This window comes from Centropristis striata, chromosome 4, assembly GCF_030273125.1.
Source record: "Centropristis striata isolate RG_2023a ecotype Rhode Island chromosome 4, C.striata_1.0, whole genome shotgun sequence".
Lineage (NCBI taxonomy): Eukaryota > Metazoa > Chordata > Actinopteri > Perciformes > Serranidae > Centropristis > Centropristis striata.
Window position 1 is genome coordinate 9,470,798 of NC_081520.1, and position 21,092 is coordinate 9,491,889.

At 39.8% G+C, this 21,092-nt stretch overlaps 3 protein-coding genes across 3 annotated transcripts; all 3 read left to right on the plus strand.

Moving 5' to 3' along the window:
* The first annotated feature begins 3,274 nt into the window (after positions 1–3,274).
* Positions 3,275–7,248, plus strand: LOC131969942 (extracellular calcium-sensing receptor-like). Its single transcript, XM_059331171.1, has 9 exons — positions 3,275–3,495; positions 3,749–4,043; positions 4,199–4,285; positions 4,545–4,814; positions 4,970–5,180; positions 5,274–5,551; positions 5,829–6,050; positions 6,138–6,261; positions 6,335–7,248. The coding sequence occupies exons 1-9, from the start codon at positions 3,275–3,277 to the stop codon at positions 7,246–7,248; spliced, it is 2,622 nt and encodes an 873-aa protein (XP_059187154.1).
* Positions 7,249–9,321: 2,073 nt separating this feature from the next.
* LOC131970327 (extracellular calcium-sensing receptor-like) lies at positions 9,322–13,667 on the plus strand. Its single transcript, XM_059331696.1, has 9 exons — positions 9,322–9,542; positions 9,794–10,088; positions 10,244–10,330; positions 10,590–10,859; positions 11,014–11,220; positions 11,320–11,595; positions 11,869–12,093; positions 12,181–12,304; positions 12,378–13,667. Exons 1-9 carry the CDS (start codon positions 9,322–9,324, stop codon positions 13,289–13,291), a joined length of 2,619 nt encoding a protein of 872 aa, XP_059187679.1. The 3' UTR covers positions 13,292–13,667.
* A 292-nt stretch (positions 13,668–13,959) lies between these two features.
* On the plus strand, positions 13,960–17,919 carry LOC131969944 (extracellular calcium-sensing receptor-like). Its single transcript, XM_059331175.1, has 9 exons — positions 13,960–14,180; positions 14,428–14,722; positions 14,878–14,964; positions 15,227–15,496; positions 15,649–15,859; positions 15,946–16,223; positions 16,500–16,724; positions 16,809–16,932; positions 17,006–17,919. The coding sequence occupies exons 1-9, from the start codon at positions 13,960–13,962 to the stop codon at positions 17,917–17,919; spliced, it is 2,625 nt and encodes an 874-aa protein (XP_059187158.1).
* Positions 17,920–21,092: the final 3,173 nt, after the last annotated feature.

Sequence of the window (21,092 nt, forward strand, 5' to 3'; positions counted from 1 at the left end):
TAATCTTGGAAACACAGTCAGACATGATGGGGTAGCACATAATGACATCACCAACAGAATCAGTAAGGCTAGAAATGCATTCAGAATGTTTAGCAACAATTACGGAGGTCCAAACAATACAACACCAAGACAAAACTAAGGCTATATCAGAGCTATGTTCTCTCTACCCTCCTGTATGGCTCAATATGGCTCTGCCCTGCACTGGACACCAGATGGGAAAAGGAAGAGAGGAAGATCCAAACACTAAACACTAATCAAAATCTTGATGCACAGAGCAGTCTGGGAGAGGGACTGTGTCCCCGGGCAGATGCTGGGGAAAAGAGAGTGTGGCCTTCTCTGGAGAGGCTGGAAAGTAAAGAGGATGAAGCAATGCAATTGTCGAGTTTTTAGAGCTGCTGAGACTTCCTGTGTTGACGGATGTTCTTCTGACCAATCACATCTGTAAGGGCCATAAAATGCAAGGCATCATGGGAAATTGAGTTTGCTGGATGTTTCCTTGTCAAAGAACAACGCCAGACACATTTTTTAAAGGAAAATGATGTCGCATTTTCCATTCAAGTCAGTTTACCATACACAAATGAACAAAGTCCATCTGTGGCCTCCCCGTGGTCCCACTAGATGTTTTTGTTTCCACATGTAAAACCATGTTTAAAAAAATGTTCATAATGTAAGACTTTAAGTGTTGGGTTGAATGGAAGTTGCTTTTTTATATATTTTATTTAAAAACTAGTTACAGAATAGATTCAGAATTGAGCTTCAGACTAAAACTATCTACACAACAAAACTTTCTGCAGAACTGATCATATGTAATGCCCGTCAAGTGCTATGGATGCCGCCGGATTTTTGACCTTCCATGAAACCGAATTACTGTACATATCCGCTTTTCTAATTGCATTCCTTGCAAGGAATCTTCCTGATAGTTTTGATGAGGCTAAATTCATCACTTTAAGCATGCTGATCTCCTGTGCTGTGTGTTAGCCCATCTCCTATTGGGAGGATAAATTCACCTCCTTGATGCCCATGAATGAATAAGCTGTCAGACCTTTTTAATTATTAGGGCCACGGGGCGATCGCTCCAAGCACTGGCACCTACAGCAATAGCTGTAGGAACCAGTGCTCGGGGCGACACAATTTTGTCCCGCTACTAATCCACTAGAACCACAAAGTACCACATGTAAAATCAACACTCAAATACATCAGTCAAGTTTAATAACTACTTTTGAGTTGCATCAACAAACAAAACTGATAGCAATAAATAAAAGTCAACACATATTTGTTTTACGATATTACTGTACTATATTATTAGGGCCACAGGGCAATCGCACCAAGCACAATTGTTATACTGTGGATTTTTTCTTCTTCCTCTTCTGGACACAATTCCGTCCCACTCCTAGACAAATTATATATCAAAACGTGCGGTTTGATCAGGATCGGTGTGCTATTACTTTTCTCTTCGGGATATGAATTTTTTGCGACGAAAGTTGCCAAAAACTGCCCAAAATTTTGCATTGAAGTCAATGGAACGGCCGGAAAAAATTAGCAAAAAAGAACAATAGTTGGAGATTTTCAAACATTTACTTCTCCGGCATAATTTCACCTAGAGACCCCATTTAAACTTTAAACAGTAGACACAAGTCTTGTGTATTGGTGTATTAGTCCACATTTGGATAGGTCGTATAGTTTTTTATCAATCCCTGTTCAATGACCATGATCACTTTTGGAGAAATTCTAAGATTATAATGGGTGTGTATTGCATGGTATGTTCGTGACACAGTGTGTGACATCATCGCTGCAGTGTAGAGGGAGAGAAAAAATTGTCAAAAAATACATTTGAAAACTGCGCTCCACGCCGCAAATTCCACTCTACAGAAATAATTTATCCATAGAAACAAAGGAAAATTTCTCTTGTCACTCACAATCCTCTGGTAAAGCTGTCAGAGTTATAGTTTGGGCGTAGGACGCACAGATGCGCCACCAACACGCACCAACAGCCCCATTGACTGCTATATTAAAAACGCTGGAAGATTTCTGTAGAAAAGCATGTTTAAAAGTTTTTCACATCGCTCTTACAAAGCTATTTCTTCATTTTTCTTCACAAAAAACATATGTAGCTGTTCAGGGAGAACTCAAAGTGAAGTCGGATCAATTATAGGTATTATGGTTTTTCCAAAAATGCTTTCTGTTCGAGGCCAGAAATTCCAGTCTGTCCAGCTCTGGCTGCTGTCACTGTGCCGGAACCTTCTACAGGTGGCAGTTATTTCTGTTGATTGCTCTGATCTGATTGGTCGACTTAGCCTTTGATGTATCTTGCATCAAAGGATCTTACTGATTACAGTTACATGCGTAAGCAAGCACACTCCTCCAGATACACATGCTTCACACACACACACACAAACACACAGGTAACTTTATGTGATTTTAGTTACACACACACACACACACACACACACACACACAAATGGACGCATAAGCGTGCACACTTCTCCAGATACATGTTTCACACACACACACACACACACACACACACACACACGCACACACATTTTGAGGTTGAAAGGGCATAGGTTGCTGTTTAAATAAACACTTGAAAAGGAGTGCTTGTTGTAGTTGTGCTCCTTGTATATAATATAGTATCATAACATAACTAGTATTAATTGTTTGAAATCTCTGAAGAATCTCATCATAGTGTACACACACCGGCAGTAGCCCCCGTGGCCCTTTCAGAATTTCCCCAGTGGAAATTTTTTGGTTGAATATTATTGTATTAAAATCCTTACACTGATGCTTAGTTTAAGTGTATACTCTGATATCCTCTATGAAATATTTTACAAGTTGTCATTGTCTTTAAGGAGAGCGTGAGACAACTGTTCATTCACAAGCAATTATTTTAAAAGTAAGCCACACACTTTTTTTAGCAGAAACACAAATATGGCACATACTGAAATAAGCAGAAATTAAGCACAGGTCAAGCTATCCTGGTAAACTGTGTGCTCTTTTCTCACTATAATTGATATACTGTATATATTTCTGTTATGTATTCCTGATATATAAAGAAAACTTATCCATCATTCCATTAGCTTCAATATTCTTTACCTTATTACTATTGTGATTATATTTCTGTTGTCCTGTCCACACTCCTTGCCATGCCCTGATAGGTGGTATAAAAGAATAAACAATGACGAAATGGACCCAATGAGGATATCATACATCAGAATGTAAAATAAAGCAACCACACATTAAGCTTGGAGACAGGGGTGAAGAGAGGACAGGCGTTATGGGAGCGGTTTATAACATATACTTAGTATTTTGTGTCTACCTGTTCTTGTCTAAATCTTCCTCTCTCTCCTTATCTTGTAAATTACGGAGACAATTTCATCTCAATGGGTTGCACAAGGCTGGCGATGTGGTTTTTGGTGGGGTGTTAAAGATCCACTACATCTCAGTCTTCCCTGAGAATAAATTCACTTCAGAACCACAAGATCCCACCTGTGAAGGGTAAGTTTCATATGCATGCAGCATGAAGCAGAAATATTCAGTCTATTCAAGATATATGAGCAAAAAAAAAGAGAGAGATCTGAGATAAGTGTCATGTGTTGTGATATGCATCATAATCAGATAATGAAATGTATGTAATGAAATGACATTTTAATACAGGATGTTTTGATAATATGGTAATGTAAATGGGATCATTTTAATCTTGTATTCTCACAATATTTTCAGTGGTTCAAAAATACTTTTAATGTTTTAGCTTTAACACTCAGGGCTTCAGGCAGGCCATGACAATGGTCTTTGCTGTTGATGAGATCAACAGAAACTCCAATCTGCTACCTAATGTGACTCTGGGATACAGTCTTTATGATGACTGTGGTGAACTTGTAACTGGATTTCGTGCTGCTTTGGTGCTGGCCAGTGGTCAAGAGGAGCAGTTTCTGCTGAAGGAGAACTGTTCAGGGACCCCATCAGTTGTTGGGATTGTGGGTGATACCTATTCAACAATTTCTATAGCCATCTCGAGTGTGCTGGGTTTATTCAGATTGCCCATGGTGAGCTTGATTTTCTTTCTGTGATTTTGATAGGTCTTTTATGAATTTATAAAGATGTATAAATGGTTGAAATGAGTCAAATTGTTCAAAGCGGTCTATTGACTTTCCTGAGATACTGTAGACTGCATGTGTGCATACTGTATGTCTCTTTTCAGGTGAGTCATTTTGCCACATGTTCCTGCCTGAGTGATAGGCAACGGTTTCCATCCTTCTTTAGAACAATCCCAAGTGATGCATTCCAGGTAAAAATATAATTAAAATAATTAAAATGCATATATTTTACAGAAAGTATAGCATACTTGAATTCAAGCTCCTGTGTTTGGGACATGACAAATTGCATGTTTTGTGCATTATTTCTTGAAATACATATATAATCCTTTTAACACTGTCACATTCTTTGTGCCATTAAAGAAGCTGTTTTTGTGGAACCTGATTATCAGGTTTCCTACTGAAAGATTACTCCAGCCTTTGCAGTAATGCCTCCACTCTGTATCCACTCAGGTGCGTGCCATGATTCAGATTCTGAAACACTTTGGCTGGACTTGGGTCGGCCTTCTGGTCAGTGATGATGACTATGGACTCAATGTTGCCCGATCCTTTCCGTCTGACCTGGCTCAGTCTGGTGGAGGTTGTCTGGCATACTCAGAGGTTTTGCCCTGGGACAGTGACTCAAATAAACTCAGGAAGATTGTACATTTGATAAAGACATCAACAGCTCGTGTGGTCATGGTGTTTGCTCATGACAGCCACATATATGAACTAATGGAAGAGGTTCAAACCAGTTTTTTATGTTTCCTATGTATGCTTATATGTCCCTGTATGCATGTTGACAAATCAGGATTTTCTTTATAAGTTATATTTTTAAAATATATTTGACTTAATAACATTTTAAAATAATCTTTCTTTTCATATGAACCAATGCGCAGGTGGTGAGGCAGAATGTGACAGACCGGCAATGGATAGCAAGTGAAGGCTGGACATCAGATACTGCACTCCAGATGCCCCATCTCATGCCCTATTTGAGAGGCACTCTGGGCATTGCCATCCGTCGAGGAGAAATAGCAGGACTAAGAGACTTCTTCTTACGAATACATCCTGACCAAAATGACAACAATATCTATGGAAATAGCATGGCAGGACTTTAACCCCTTACAAACTGATCTAATATTGCACTATACTGTATTTAGAGAGAGGTTGTTTTTTAATAGTGACTTTTTAAAAATTTATTTCAGGTGACAAAGTTTTGGGAATACACGTTTCAGTGTAGATTTGCACCACCTCCAGCAGGTTGGATGGAAACTGGGGGAACACTATGCACTGGACAGGAGGATATTGAAAATGCGGAGACCGCGTTTTTAGATGTTTCTAACCTCAGGTCTGAGTACAATGTGTACAAGGCTGTTTATGCTCTGGCGTATGCTCTTGATGACATGCTGCACTGTGTACCAGGAAGAGGGCCTTTTAGCAGGAACAGCTGCGCCACTCTGCAAACAATGGAACCATGGCAGGTGTGATATCAATTTACACTCCACCTGTTTATGCTTTGAAAAACAACTACTACACCTTGAGGTACTTACTAAAAAAAATGATAGAACAGTTACATAGGTAAGCTGGCTAGGAAAAAATGGTGAACGTAAAAATATTTAAAACAAGAAACTGAGAGAAAAAAATCCTGTTTTGTATTGTGATGATGATGACTGGCTAATAGGCAGCAGCCTGCATTTCAGAGGGAAACAAATTGGCACAGTCTCCTGCTTTTTTATGTTTTCTTTTGTTTTTTTGCAGGTTGTACATTACTTGCAAACAGTCAACTTTACCACACCATTTGGTGAAGTGTCATTTGATGAGAATGGTGATGTGTTACCAATATATGATGTCATGAACTGGCTGTGGCTCCCTGATGGACGAACAAAGATTCAGAATGTGGGTGAGGTTAAAGAGTCAGCCGAAGGTGAAGAACTCAAACTTGATGAATACAAAATCTTCTGGAACTTTGAATTTAAAGAGGTTATTCTTCAGACAACTTTACTTATTTGGACTGCAGATATAAGCAGAGTATTGGAATAAAGAATGACAGATTCTTTCTTACAACAGCCCCCCCGGTCAGTGTGCAGCGAGAGCTGTCCTCCAGGTACCCGCATGGCCAGAAAGAAAGGGCAACCTGAGTGCTGCTTTGACTGCATCCCTTGTTCTGAGGGAAAGATCAGCAATAAGACTGGTTGGTTTTCAATTTTAAACATTGCACTTTGGAGATAGAAGCATGAATTTCAACACTTTCCTTATTTTCATAGACTCCATGGAGTGCACCAGTTGTCCAGAGGACTTCTGGTCCAGCCCCCAGCGTGACTACTGTGTTCCTAAGAAAACTGAGTTCCTCTTCTACCATGAGCCTCTGGGTATCTGCCTGACAACTGCCTCATTGTTGGGCACATTTATCTGTGCTATTGTTCTGAAAATCTTCATCTATCATCGCAGTACACCCATGGTACGCGCCAACAATTCAGAGCTGAGTTTCCTGCTCTTGGTGTCTCTTAAACTATGTTTCCTTTGCTCACTGCTGTTTATGGGTCGCCCAAGTCTCTGGACATGCCAACTGAAACATGCAGCATTTGGGATCAGCTTTGTGCTTTGTGTCTCATGTATTCTGGTCAAAACCATGGTGGTTCTAGCTGTGTTCAAGACCTCCAAACCAGGAGGTGGAGCCAGTCTGAAGTGGTTTGGTGCTGTGCAGCAGAGAGGAACAGTTCTGGTTCTTACTTCTATTCAGGCAGCAATCTGCACTGCTTGGCTTGTCTCTGCTTCACCAGCTCCTCATAAAAACACTCAATACCACAATGACAAGATAGTTTATGAATGTGTAGTCGGGTCCACAGTTGGTTTTGCAGTATTACTTGGCTATATTGGCTTTCTGGCTATCCTCAGCTTCCTGTTAGCATTTCTGGCAAGGAATCTTCCAGACAACTTCAATGAGGCCAAACTCATCACTTTCAGCATGCTGATCTTCTGTGCTGTGTGGGTGGCCTTTATTCCTGCTTATGTCAACTCTCCAGGAAAATATGCAGATGCAGTGGAGGTATTTGCCATCCTGGCCTCCAGTTTTGGTCTCTTGATGGCTTTGTTTGGTCCCAAATGTTACATAATTCTGCTGAGACCAGAGAGGAACACAAAGAAAGCAATCATGGGTCGGGGAACCGCAAAGTCATAAAACACTCAAATTCATCAATAGAAAAGGAGTGCTTGTTGTAGTTGTGCTCCTTGTATATAATATAGCATCATAACATTACTAGTATTAATTGTTTGAAAACTCTGAAGAATCTCATCATACACTGTAAATTGTAATAAGTTCACTTTACTTAAAAAAAGTTAGGAAACCGATTGCCTCAAAATCTCCAAGTAAAGTAGCTAATAGGGCTGAGCGATATGGCCCTAAAAGAATATCACGATATTCCAGGCTATTTTTGCGATAACGATATTCTTGACGATATTATGAAATACTTAAAAAGATATGGAAAATGTGATTTTTTTTTGTCTGAATAAAGAAATAAAAATCTAAAATGTAGTGTGAAGTGCAAATCTCAACAGTTGCCAAATACAAAAAAAAATACTCTTGACTCTTGAGTATGAGCAAATAATAAAAATATCCATTTAGGGGTTCCGGGGGCATATTTTAATGACATTTTGTAAAGGAAAATAAAGGTTCTTGTATGTTTATTTAAGGCATCTTATTTTGACAGTCTTCTTGTAAGTTCTGTGGTGGATTCTGTTAACACACTGTGCTCTTATTTTGAAAGCTGCATGTGTTTAGCGACAGAGAGTAAGTAGCTTTTTGTGATTAAACAACTTTAATTGTTAGTTAATATTAACCTTAAGCCACTACATCAAGAAGTAGGAATGTTTCCAATATCATGATATGCATTTTTTTTAACCATAAAAAAAATATACCGATATTATCGTGAACGATACGATACGGCACACCCCTAGTAGCTAATTCATTTCAAGGTGTCATAGCTAAAAATAACTGTGTTTAGACAACTCAGATAATGGCAGTAAACTTGAGTAAAGTTAACTCAAAATCATTAGTTAGGTTACTTACGCTCTGAATTTGGAGTACCCTCAACAATGTATGTAACCACACTTCAGAATCCCTGCACTGCAAAAAAAGAAAAGTTGAGTGAACTCAAAATTTCAAGGCAACAAACTTAGATAAAATTTCAAGTTGGACAATTAAACTAAATATTTTAAGTTTTGTTTTTGAGTTTGCTCAACCCTGGATTCTCTGGCACGATTGTAACGCCGCTATGAAATGTCAGCTAATGTTGTGACCACAATTTTGAGTTAGCATTGATACGCTAATGGCTACTCTTGTAGCTGTAACAAGCAGCGCCGCTTGCTTCAGATAGCCACTAGCATCAGTTAGCCGCTAGCATCAGTTAGCCGCTAGCTTTCGCTAATGACCGAATTTCACAACAAAGAAATAAGAGTTAGCAGAACTATTGTCCCTTGTTGTGAACCCCAACTTAAAGATATAAGTAACAACAACTCACCAACTTGTTTTTGAGCAGACAACTGGCTTCCTTTGTTGTGCTAACTTACATTATTGCCCTAAATGTCAGTAATTTAAATTTCAAAGTTTTACCAACTTAAATCACTGTTTTAGGCCAAAAAATACAAGTTGGCTTTTTTAAAGTGTAGTGTACACACACCGGCAGTAGTCCCCGTGGCCCTTTCAGAATTTCCCCAGAGGAAATTTTCTAGTTGAATATTATTATATCAACATCCTTACACTGATGCTTAGTTTAAGTGTATACTCTGATATCCTCTATGAAATATTTTACAAGTTGTCATTGTCTTTAAGGAGAGCGTGAGTCAACTGTTCATTCACAAGCAATTATTTTAAAAGTAAGCCACACACGTTTTTTTTTAGCAGAAACACAAATATGGCACATACTGAAATAAGCAGAAATTAAGCACAGGTCAAGCTATCCTGGTAAACTGTATGCTCTTTTCTCACTATAATTGATATACTGTATTTCTGTTATGTATTCCTGATATAAAAGAAAACTTATCCATCATTCCATTAGCTTCAATATTCTTTACCTTATTACTATTGTGATTATATTTCTGTTGTCCTGCCCACACTCCTTGCCATGCCCTGATAGGTGGGATAAAAGAATAAACAATGACGAAATGGACCCAATGAGGATATCATACATCAGAATATAAAATAAAGCAACCACACATTAAGATTGGAGACAGGGTTGAAGAGAGGACAGGCGTTATGGGAGCGGTTTATAACATATACTTAGTATTTTGTGTCTACCTGTTCTTGTCTAAATCTTCCTCTCTCTCCTTATCTTGTAAATTACGGAGACAATTTCATCTCAATGGGTTGCACAAGGCTGGCGATGTGGTTTTTGGTGGGGTGTTAAAGATCCACTACATCTCAGTCTTCCCTGAGAATAAATTCACTTCAGAACCACAAGATCCCACCTGTGAAGGGTAAGTTTCATATGCATGCAGCATGAAGCAGAAATATTCAGTCTATTCAAGATATATGAGCAAAAAAAGAGCGAGATCTGAGATAAGTGTCATGTGTTGTGATATGCATCATAATCAGATAATGAAATGTATGTAATGAAATGACATTTTAATACAGGATGTTTTGATAATATGGTAATGTAAATGGGATCATTTTAATCTTGTATTCTGACAATATTTTCAGTGGTTCAAAAATATTTTTAATGTTTTAGCTTTAACACTCAGGGCTTCAGGCAGGCCATGACAATGGTCTTTGCTGTTGATGAGATAAACAGAAACTCCAATCTGCTACCTAATGTGACTCTGGGATACAGTCTTTATGATGACTGTGGTGCACTTGTAACTGGATTTCGTGCTGCTTTGGTGCTGGCCAGTGGTCAAGAGGAGCAGTTTCTGCTGAAGGAAAACTGTTCAGGGACCCCATCAGTTGTTGGGATTGTGGGGGATGCCTATTCAACAGTTTCTATAGCCATCTCGAGTGTGCTGGGTTTATTCAGATTGCCCATGGTGAGCTTGATTTTCTTTCTGTGATTTCGATAGGTCTTTTATGAATTTATAAAGATGTATAAATGGTTGAAATGAGTCAAATTGTTCAAAGCGGTCTATTGATTTTCCTGAGATACTGTAGACTGCATGTGTGCATACTGTATGTCTCTTTTCAGGTGAGTCATTTTGCCACATGTTCCTGCCTGAGTGATAGGCAACGATTTCCATCCTTCTTTAGAACAATCCCAAGTGATGCATTCCAGGTAAAAATATAATTAAAATAATTAAAATGCATATATTGTACAGAAAGTATAGCATACTTGAATTCAAGCTCCTGTGTTTGGGACATGACAAATTGCATGTTTTGTGCATTATTACTGGAAATACATTTATAATCCTTTTAACACTGTCACATTCTTTGTGCCATTAAAGAAGCTGTTTTTGTGGAACCTGATTAGCAGGTTTCCTCCTGAAAGATTACTCCAGCCTTTGCAGTAATGCCTCCACTCTGTATCCACTCAGGTGCGTGCCATGATTCAGATTCTGAAACACTTTGGCTGGACTTGGGTCGGCCTTCTGGTCAGTGATGATGACTATGGACTCAATGTTGCCCGATCCTTTCCGTCTGACCTGGCTCAGTCTGGTGGAGGTTGTCTGGCATACTCAGAGGTTTTGCCCTGGGACAGTGACTCAAATAAACTCAGGAAGATTGTACATTTGATAAAGACATCAACAGCTCGTGTGGTCATGGTGTTTGCTCATGACGGCCACATGTATGAACTAATGGAAGAGGTTCAGACCAGTTTTTATGTTTCCTATATATGCTTATATGTCACTGTATGCATGTTGACGAATCAGGATTTTCTTTAAAAGTTATATTTTTAAAATATATTTGACTTAATAACATTATAAAATAATCTTTCTTTTCATATGAACCAATGCACAGGTGGTGAGGCAGAATGTGACAGACCGGCAATGGATAGCAAGTGAAGCCTGGACAACAGATACTGCACTCCAGATGCCCCATCTCATGCCCTATTTGAGAGGCACTCTGGGCATTGCCATCCGTCGAGGAGAAATAGCAGGACTAAGAGATTTCTTCTTACGAATACGTCCTGACCAAAATTACAACAATATCTATGGAAATAGCATGGCAGGGCTTTAATCCCTTACAAACTGATCTAATATTGCACTATACTGTATTTAGAGAGAGGTTGTTTTTTAATAGTGACTTTTAAAAAATGTATTTCAGGTGACACAGTTTTGGGAATACACGTTTCAGTGTAGATTTGCACCACCTCCAGCAGGTTGGATGGAAACCGGGGGAACACTATGCACTGGACAGGAGGATATTGAAAATGCGGAGACCGCGTTTTTAGATGTTTCTAACCTCAGGTCTGAGTACAATGTGTACAAGGCTGTTTATGCTCTGGCGTATGCTCTTGATGACATGCTGCACTGTGTACCAGGAAGAGGGCCTTTTAGCAGGAACAGCTGTGCCACTCTGCAAACAATGGAACCATGGCAGGTGTGATATCAATTTACACTCCACCTGTTTATGCTTTGAAAAACAACTACTACACCTTGAGGTACTTACTGAAAAAAATGATAGAACAGTTACATAGGTAAGCTGGCTATTTGGAAAAAATGGTGAACATAAAAATATTTAAAACTGAGAGAAAAAAATCCTGTTTTGTATTGTGATGATGATGACTGGCTAATAGGCAGCAGCCTAAATTTCAGAGGGAAACAAATTGGCACAGTCTCCTGCTTTTTTATGTTTTCTTTTGTTTTTTTGCAGGTTGTACATTACTTGCAAACAGTCAACTTCACCACACCACTTGGTGATGAAGTGTCATTTGATGACAATGGTGATGTCTTACCAATATATGATGTCATGAACTGGCTGTGGCTCCCTGATGGACGAACAAAGATTCAGAATGTGGGTGAGGTTAAAGAGTCAGCCGAAGGTGAAGAACTCAAACTTGATGAAGACAAAATCTTCTGGAACTTTGAATTTAAAGAGGTTATTCTTCAGACAACTTTACTTATTTGGACTGCAGATATAAGCAGAGTATTGAAATAAAGAATGACAGATTCTTTCTTACAACAGCCCCCCCGGTCAGTGTGCAGTGAGAACTGTCCTCCAGGTACCCGCATGGCCAGAAAGAAAGGGCAACCTGAGTGCTGCTTTGACTGCATCCCTTGTTCTGAGGGAAAGATCAGCAATAAGACTGGTTGGTTTTCAATTTTAAACATTGCACTTTGGAGATAGAAGCATGAATTTCAACACTTTCCTTATTTTCATAGACTCCATGGAGTGCACCAGTTGTCCAGAGGACTTCTGGTCCAGCCCCCAGCGTGACTACTGTGTTCCTAAGAAAACTGAGTTCCTCTCCTACCATGAGCCTCTGGGTATCTGCCTGACAACTGCCTCATTGTTGGGCACATTTATCTGTGCTATTGTTCTGAAAATCTTCATCTATCATCGCAGTACACCCATGGTACGCGCCAACAATTCAGAGCTGAGTTTCCTGCTCTTGGTGTCTCTTAAACTATGTTTCCTTTGCTCACAGCTGTTTATGGTTCGCCCAAGTCTCTGGACATGCCAACTGAGACATGCAGCATTTGGGATCAGCTTTGTGCTTTGTGTCTCATGTATTCTGGTCAAAACCATGGTGGTTCTAGCTGTGTTCAAGGCCTCCAAACCAGGAGGTGGAGCCAGTCTGAAGTGGTTTGGTGCTATGCAGCAGAGAGGAACAGTTCTGTTTCTTACTTCTATTCAGGCAGCGATCTGTACTGCTTGGCTTGTCTCTGCTTCACCAGCTCCTCATAAAAACACTCAATACCACAATGACAAGATAGTTTATGAATGTGTAGTCGGGTCCACAGTTGGTTTTGCAGTATTACTTGGCTATATTGGCTTACTGGCTATCCTCAGCTTCCTGTTAGCATTTCTGGCAAGGAATCTTCCAGACAACTTCAATGAGGCCAAACTCATCACTTTCAGCATGCTGATCTTCTGTGCTGTGTGGGTGGCCTTTATTCCTGCTTATGTCAACTCTCCAGGCAAATATGCAGATGCAGTGGAGGTATTTGCCATCCTGGCCTCCAGTTTTGGTCTCTTGATGGCTCTGTTTGGTCCCAAATGTTACATAATTCTACTGAGACCAGAGAGGAACACAAAGAAAGCAATCATGGGTCGGGGAACCGCAAAGTCATAAAACACTCAAATTCATCAATAGAAAAGGAGTGCTTGTTGTAGTTGTGCTCCTTGTATATAATATAGTATCTTAACATTACTAATATTAATTGTTTGAAAACTCTGAAGAATCTCATCATAGTGTACCCACAACGGCAGTAGTCCCCTTGGCCCCTTCAGAATTTCCCCAGAGGAAATTTTCTAGTTGAATATTATTATATTAACATCCTTACACTGATGCTTAGTTTAAGTGTATACTCTGATATCCTCTATGAAATATTTTACCAGTTATCATTGTCTTTAAGGTGAGCGTGAGACAACTGTTTTTTAGCAGAAACACAAATATGGCACATACTGAAATAAGCAGAAATTAAGCACAGGTCAAGCTATCCTGGTAAACTGTGTGCTCTTTTCTCACTATAATTGATATACTGTATATATTTCTGTTATGTATTCCTGATATATAAATAAAACTTATCCATCATTCCATGAGCTTCAATATTCTTTACCTTATTACTATTGTGATTATATTTCTGTTGTCCTGCCCACACTCCTTGCCATGCCCTGATAGGTGGTATAAAAGAATAAACAATGACGAAATGGACCCAATGAGGATATCATACATCAGAATATAAAATAAAGCAACCACACATTAAGATTGGAGACAGGGGTGAAGAGAGGACAGGCGTTATGGGAGCGGTTTATAACATATACTTAGTATTTTGTGTCTACCTGTTCTTGTCTAAATCTTCCTCTCTCTCCTTATCTTGTAAATTACGGAGACAATTTCATCTCAATGGGTTGCACAAGGCTGGCGATGTGGTTTTTGGTGGGGTGTTAAAGATCCACTACATCTCAGTCTTCCCTGAGAATAAATTCACTTCAGAACCACAAGATCCCACCTGTGAAGGGTAAGTTTCATCTGCATGCAGCATGAAGCAGAAATATTCAGTCTATTCAAGATATGACCAAAAAAAGAGAGATCTGAGATAAGTGTCATGTGTTGTAATATGCATCATAATCAGATAATGTAATGTATGTAATGAAATTACATTTTAAGACAGGATGTTTTGATAATATGGTAATGTAAATGGGATCATTTTAATCTTGTATTCTGACAATATTTTCAGTGGTTCAAAAATACTTTTAATGTTTTAGCTTTGACACTCAGGGCTTCAGGCAGGCAATGACAATGGTCTTTGCTGTTGATGAGATCAACAGAAACTCCAATCTGCTACCTAATGTGACTCTGGGATACAGTCTTTATGATGACTGTGGTGCACTTGTTACTGGATTTCGTGCTGCTTTGGTGCTGGCCAGTGGTCAAGAGGAGCAGTTTCTGCTGAAGGAAAACTGTTCAGGGACCCCATCAGTTGTTGGGATTGTTGGTGATGCCTATTCAACAGTTTCTATAGCCATCTCGAGTGTGCTGGGTTTATTCAGATTGCCCATGGTGAGCTTGATTTTCTTTCTGTGATTTTGATAGGTATTTTACGAATTTATAATGATGTATAAATGGTTGAAATGAGTCAAATTGTTCAAAGAGGTCTATTGATTTTCCTGAGATACTGTAGTTTGCATGTGTATATACTGTATGTCTCTTTTCAGGTGAGTCATTTTGCCACATGTTCCTGCCTGAGTGATAGGCAACGGTTTCCATCCTTCTTTAGAACAATCCCAAGTGATGCGTTCCAGGTAAAATTATAATAAGATAATTAAAATGCATATATTTTACAGAAAGTATAGCATACTTGAATTCAACCTCCTGTATTTGGGACATGACAAATTGCATGCTTTGTGCATTATTACTGGGAATACATAAATAATCTTTTTAACATTGTCACACTCTTTGTGCCATTAAAGAAGTTGTTTGTTTTTGTGGAACCTGATTATCAGGTTTCCTACTGAAAGATTACTCCAGCCTTTGCAGTAATGCCTCCACTCTGTATCCACTCAGGTGCGTGCCATGATTCAGATTCTGAAACACTTTGGCTGGACTTGGGTCGGCCTTCTGGTCAGTGATGATGACTATGGACTCAATGTTGCTCGATCCTTTCCGTCTGACCTGGCTCAGTCTGGTGGAGGTTGTCTGGCATACTCCGAGGTTTTGCCCTGGGACAGTGACTCAAATAAACTCAGGAAGATTGTACATTTGATAAAGACATCAACAGCTCGTGTGGTCATGGTGTTTGCTCATGACAGCCACATGTCTGAATTAATGGAAGAGGTTCAGACTAGTTTTTATGTTTCCTATATATGCTTATATGTCACTGTATGCATTTTGACAAATCAGTATTTTCTTGAAAACTTATTTTTTTTAAATATACTTGACTGAATAACTTTATAAAATAATCTTTCTTCATATGAACCACTGCACAGGTGGTGAGGCAGAATGTGACAGACCGGCAATGGATAGCAAGTGAAGCCTGGACAACAGCTACTGCACTCCAGACTCCCCATCTCATGCCCTATTTGAGAGGCACTCTGGGCATTGCCATCCGTCGAGGAGAAATAGCAGGACTAAGAGACTTCCTCTTACGAATACGTCCTGACCAAAATGACAACAATATCCATGGAAATAGCATGGCAGGGCTTTAAAACCCTTACAGCTGATCTAAAATTGTGCTATAGAGGTTGTATTGTTTTTTAATACTGACTTTTAAAAACATTTCTTTCAGGTGACACAGTTTTGGGAATACACGTTTCAGTGTAGATTTGCACCACCTCCAGCAGGTTGGATAGAAACTGGGGGAACACTATGCACTGGACAGGAGGATATTGAAAATGTGGAGACCGAGTTTTTAGATGTTTCTAAACTCAGGCCTGAGTACAATGTGTACAAGGCTGTGTATGCTATGGCGTACGCTCTTGATGACATGCTGCAGTGCAAGCCAGGAAGAGGGCCTTTTAGCAGGAACAGCTGCGCCAATCGACAAACAATGGAACCATGGCAGGTGTGATATCAATTTACACTGCACCTGTTTATGATTTGAAAACCAACTACTACACCTTGAGGTACTTACTAAATGTAGTGTTATGAGTCTCAAATGTTAAAATAAAATGATATAATATTGATATATTTAAGCTGGGTATTAGGAAATAATGGTGAACGTAAAAATATTTCTAACAAGAAACTGAGAGAAAAACTCCCATTTTGTATTGTGACGATGACTGGCCAATAGGCAGCAGCAGTGTCCTCTGCTTGTTTATGTTTTCTGTTTTTCTTGCAGGTTGTACATTACTTGCAAACAGTCAACTTCACTACAACATTTGGTGATGAAGTGTCTTTCGATGAGAATGGTGATGTGTTACCAATATATGATGTCATGAACTGGCTGTGGCTCCCTGATGGACGAACAAAGATTCAGAATGTGGGTGAGGTTAAGAGGTCGGCCAAAGGTGAAGAACTCAAACTGGATGAAGACAAAATCTTTTGGAACTTTGAATCTAGAGAGGTTATTCTTCAGACAAATCTTATTTGGACTGCAGATATAAGCAGTGTATTGAAATGGAGAATGACAGATTCTTTCTTTCTTCAGCCCCCCCGGTCAGTGTGCAGTGAGAGCTGTCCTCCAGGTACCCGCATGGCCAGAAAGAAAGGGCAACCTGAGTGCTGCTTTGACTGCATCCCTTGTTCTGAGGGAAAGATCAGCAATACGAATGGTTGGTTTACAGTTTAAAACTTTACACTTGGGAGAGAAAAGCATGGATTTCAACCCTTCCTTTATTTTCCTAGACTCCATGGAGTGCACCAGTTGTCCAGAGGACTTCTGGTCCAGCCCCCAGCATGACCACTGTGTTCCTAAGAAAACTGAGTTCCTCTCCTACCATGAGCCTCTGGGTATCTGCTTGACAACCACCTCATTGTTCGGCACATTTGTCTGTGTTATTGTTCTGGTAATCTTTACTTATCATCGCAGTACACCCATGGTACGCGCCAACAATTCAGAACTGAGTTTCCTGCTCTTGGTGTCCCTTAAACTGTGTTTCCTGTGTTCACTGCTGTTTATCGGCCGTCCCAGACTGTGGACATGCCAACTGAGACATGCAGCATTTGGGATCAGCTTTGTGCTTTGTGTCTCATGTATTCTGGTCAAAACCATGGTGGTTCTGGCTGTGTTCAAGGCCTCCAAACCAGGAGGTGGAGCCAGTCTGAAGTGGTTTGGTGCTGTGCAGCAGAGAGGAACAGTTCTGGTTCTTACTTCTATTCAGGCAGCAATCTGCATTGCTTGGCTTGTCTCTGCTTCACCGGCTCCCCATAAAAACACTCAATACCACAATGACAAGATAGTATATGAATGTGTAGTTGGGTCCACAGTTGGTTTTGCAGTATTACTTGGCTATATTGGCTTACTGGCTATCCTCAGCTTCCTGTTAGCATTTCTGGCAAGGAATCTTCCAGACAACTTCAATGAGGCCAAACTCATCACTTTCAGCATGCTGATTTTCTGTGCTGTGTGGGTGGCCTTTGTTCCTGCTTATGTCAATTCTCCAGGCAAATATGCAGATGCAGTGGAGGTATTTGCCATCTTGGCCTCCAGTTTTGGTCTCTTGGTGGCTCTGTTTGGACCAAAATGTTACATAATCCTGCTGAGACCAGAGAGGAACACAAAGAAAGCAATCATGGGTCGTGGAACTGCAAAGTCATAAAACGCTCATATTCATAAATCAAGCCTAACAACTCGGTTTGAGTTCCATTCAACAAACAAAACTGGAAGCAATAAAGAAATGTTAATACATATATGTTTTACTTTATTCCTGTACTAGCTCTAGTTTCCAACACTCACAAACACATGCAAGAAAAAAACATTCCCATCTCAGCCACTTTGCACAGCAAATTGGACTTTAAATAAACCTCAATAAAACGTAAGTCATGGCATCAAGCACCCCAAACCCACAACCAATCCAAGTAAATGGCAATAACCTTCCGACAACAGAGAAGTTCACTTATTTTGGAAAGACAGTCAGACATGATGGGGTAGCACATAATGACATCACCAACAGAATCAATAAGGCTAGAAATGCATTCAGAATGCTTAGCAACATGTGGAGGTCCAAACAATACAACACCAAGACAAAATTAAGGCTATATCAGAGATATGTTCTCTCTACCCTCCTGTATGGCTCTGAGTGCTGGAGAATGATGCCAAATTACATCAACGGCCTGTCAGTGTTCCATACAAAGAATGTGCAAAATATGTTGGCCAAACACCATATCAAACCGAGCTATTCTCGCTCAATGCCAGCTAGGCAGCATAGATACCATCATAACTAGATGGCGCTGGAACTGGAATGGACATCTACTGAGGGGAGAAGGCAACAGCTTCCTAAAAGTTGCCCTGCGCTAGACACCAGATGGGAAAAGGAAGAGAGGAAGACCCAAAACCACCTGGTGTCAAACTGTGGAAGAGGAGATAAAAGAAATTAATTTTACCTGGGGAAATGTCCAGAAAATCACCCAGAACAGACAGGAGAGGACAACCTTTGATGCTGCACTACATCCCACGAGGCAGTAAGTAAGTAAATATCTTGGGATGAGGTACCATCTGTAAAACAGAGGGGAAAAAAAGCTAATTCAACTAAATCAGTCAAGAAAGTCAAGAAAGGTGCAGAAAAAAAGGCTTTAGAGTTGGTTCTTAGTGTAGTCCAGCAGTCCTTTGCTTCCAAGTAAAGTTAAGACCTGTCGTGGTCTCTGTGTCTGTTGTAGTAAACTTTGTGTCCACTAATCAAAATCTTGATGCACAGAGCAGTCTGGGAGAGGGACTGTGTCCCCGGGCAGATGCTGGGGAAAAGAGAGTGTGGCCTTCTCTGGAGAGGCTGGAAAGTAAAGAGGATGAAGCAATGCAATTGTCGAGTTTTTAGAGCTGCTGAGACTTCCTGTGTTGACGGATGTTCTTCTGACCAATCACATCTGTAAGGGCCATAAAATGCAAGGCATCATGGGAAATTGAGTTTGCTGGATGTTTCCTTGTCAAAGAACAACGCCAGACACATTTTTTAAAGGAAAATGATGTCGCATTTTCCATTCAAGTCAGTTTACCATACACAAATGAACAAAGTCCATCTGTGGCCTACCTGTGGTCCCACTAGATGGTTTTTTTTTCCACATGTAAAACCATGTTTAAAAAAAATTTCATAATGTAAGACTTTAAGTGTTGGGTTGAATGGAAGTTGCTTTTTTATATATTTTATTTAAAAACTAGTTACAGAATAGATTCAGAATTGAGCTTCAGACTAAAGAAACTATTTACACAACAAAACTTTCTGCAGAACTGATCATATGTAATGCCCGTCAAGTGCTATGGATGCCGCCGGATTTTTGACCTTCCATGAAACCGAATTACTGTACATATCCGCTTTTCTAATTGCATTCCTTGCAAGGAATCTTCCTGATAGTTTTGATGAGGCTAAATTCATCACTTTAAGCATGCTGATCTCCTGTGCTGTGTGTTAGCCCATCTCCTATTGGGAGGATAAATTCACCTCCTTGATGCCCATGAATGAATAAGCTGTCAGACCTTTTTAATTATTAGGGCCACGGGGCGATCGCTCCAAGCACTGGCACCTACAGCAATAGCTGTAGGAACCAGTGCTCGGGGCGACACAATTTTGTCCCGCTACTAATCCACTAGAACCACAAAGTACCACATGTAAAATCAACACTCAAATACATCAGTCAAGTTTAATAACTACTTTTGAGTTGCATCAACAAACAAAACTGATAGCAATAAATAAAAGTCAACACATATTTGTTTTACGATATTACTGTACTATATTATTAGGGCCACAGGGCAATCGCACCAAGCACAATTGTTATACTGTGGATTTTTTCTTCTTCCTCTTCTGGACACAATTCCGTCCCACTCCTAGACAAATTATATATCAAAACGTGCGGTTTGATCAGGATCGGTGTGCTATTACTTTTCTCTTCGGGATATGAATTTTTCGCGACGAAAGTTGCCAAAAACTGCCCAAAATTTTGCATTGAAGTCAATGGGACGGCCGGAAAAAATTAGCAAAAAAGAACAATAGTTGGAGATTTTCAAACATCTACTTCTCCGGCATAATTTCACCTAGAGACCCCATTTAAACTTTAAACAGTAGACACAAGTTTTGTGTATTGGTGTATTAGTCCACGTTTGGATAGGTCGTATAGTTTTTTATCAATCCCTGTTCAATGACCATGATCACTTTTGGAGAAATTCAAAGATTATAATGGGTGTGTATTGCATGGTATGTTCGTGACACAGTGTGTGACATCATCGCTGCAGAGTAGAGGGAGAGAAAAAATTGTCAAAAAATACATTTGAAAACTGCGCTCCACGCCGCAAATTCCACTCTACAGAATTAATTTATCCATAGAAACGTAGGAAAATTTCTCTTGTCACTCACAATCCTCTGGTAAAGCTGTCAGAGTTATAGTTTGGGCGTAGGACGCACAGATGCGCCACCAACACGCACCAACAGCCCCATTGACTGCTATATTAAAAACGCTGGAAGATTTCTGTAGAAAAGCATATTTAAAAGTTTTTCACATCGCTCTTACAAAGCTATCACTTCATTTTTCTTATATGTAGCTGTTCAAGAAGAACTCAAAGTGAAGTCGGATCAATTATAGGTATTATGGTTTTTCCAAAAATGCTTTCTGTTCGAGGCCAGAAATTCCAGTCTGTCCAGCTCTGGCTGCTGTCACTGTGCCAGAACCTTCTACAGGTGGCAGTTATTTCTGTTGCTTGCTCTGATCTGATTGGTCAACTTAGCCTTTGATTTATCTTGCATCAAAGGATCTTACTGATTACAGTTACATGCGTAAGCAAGCACAC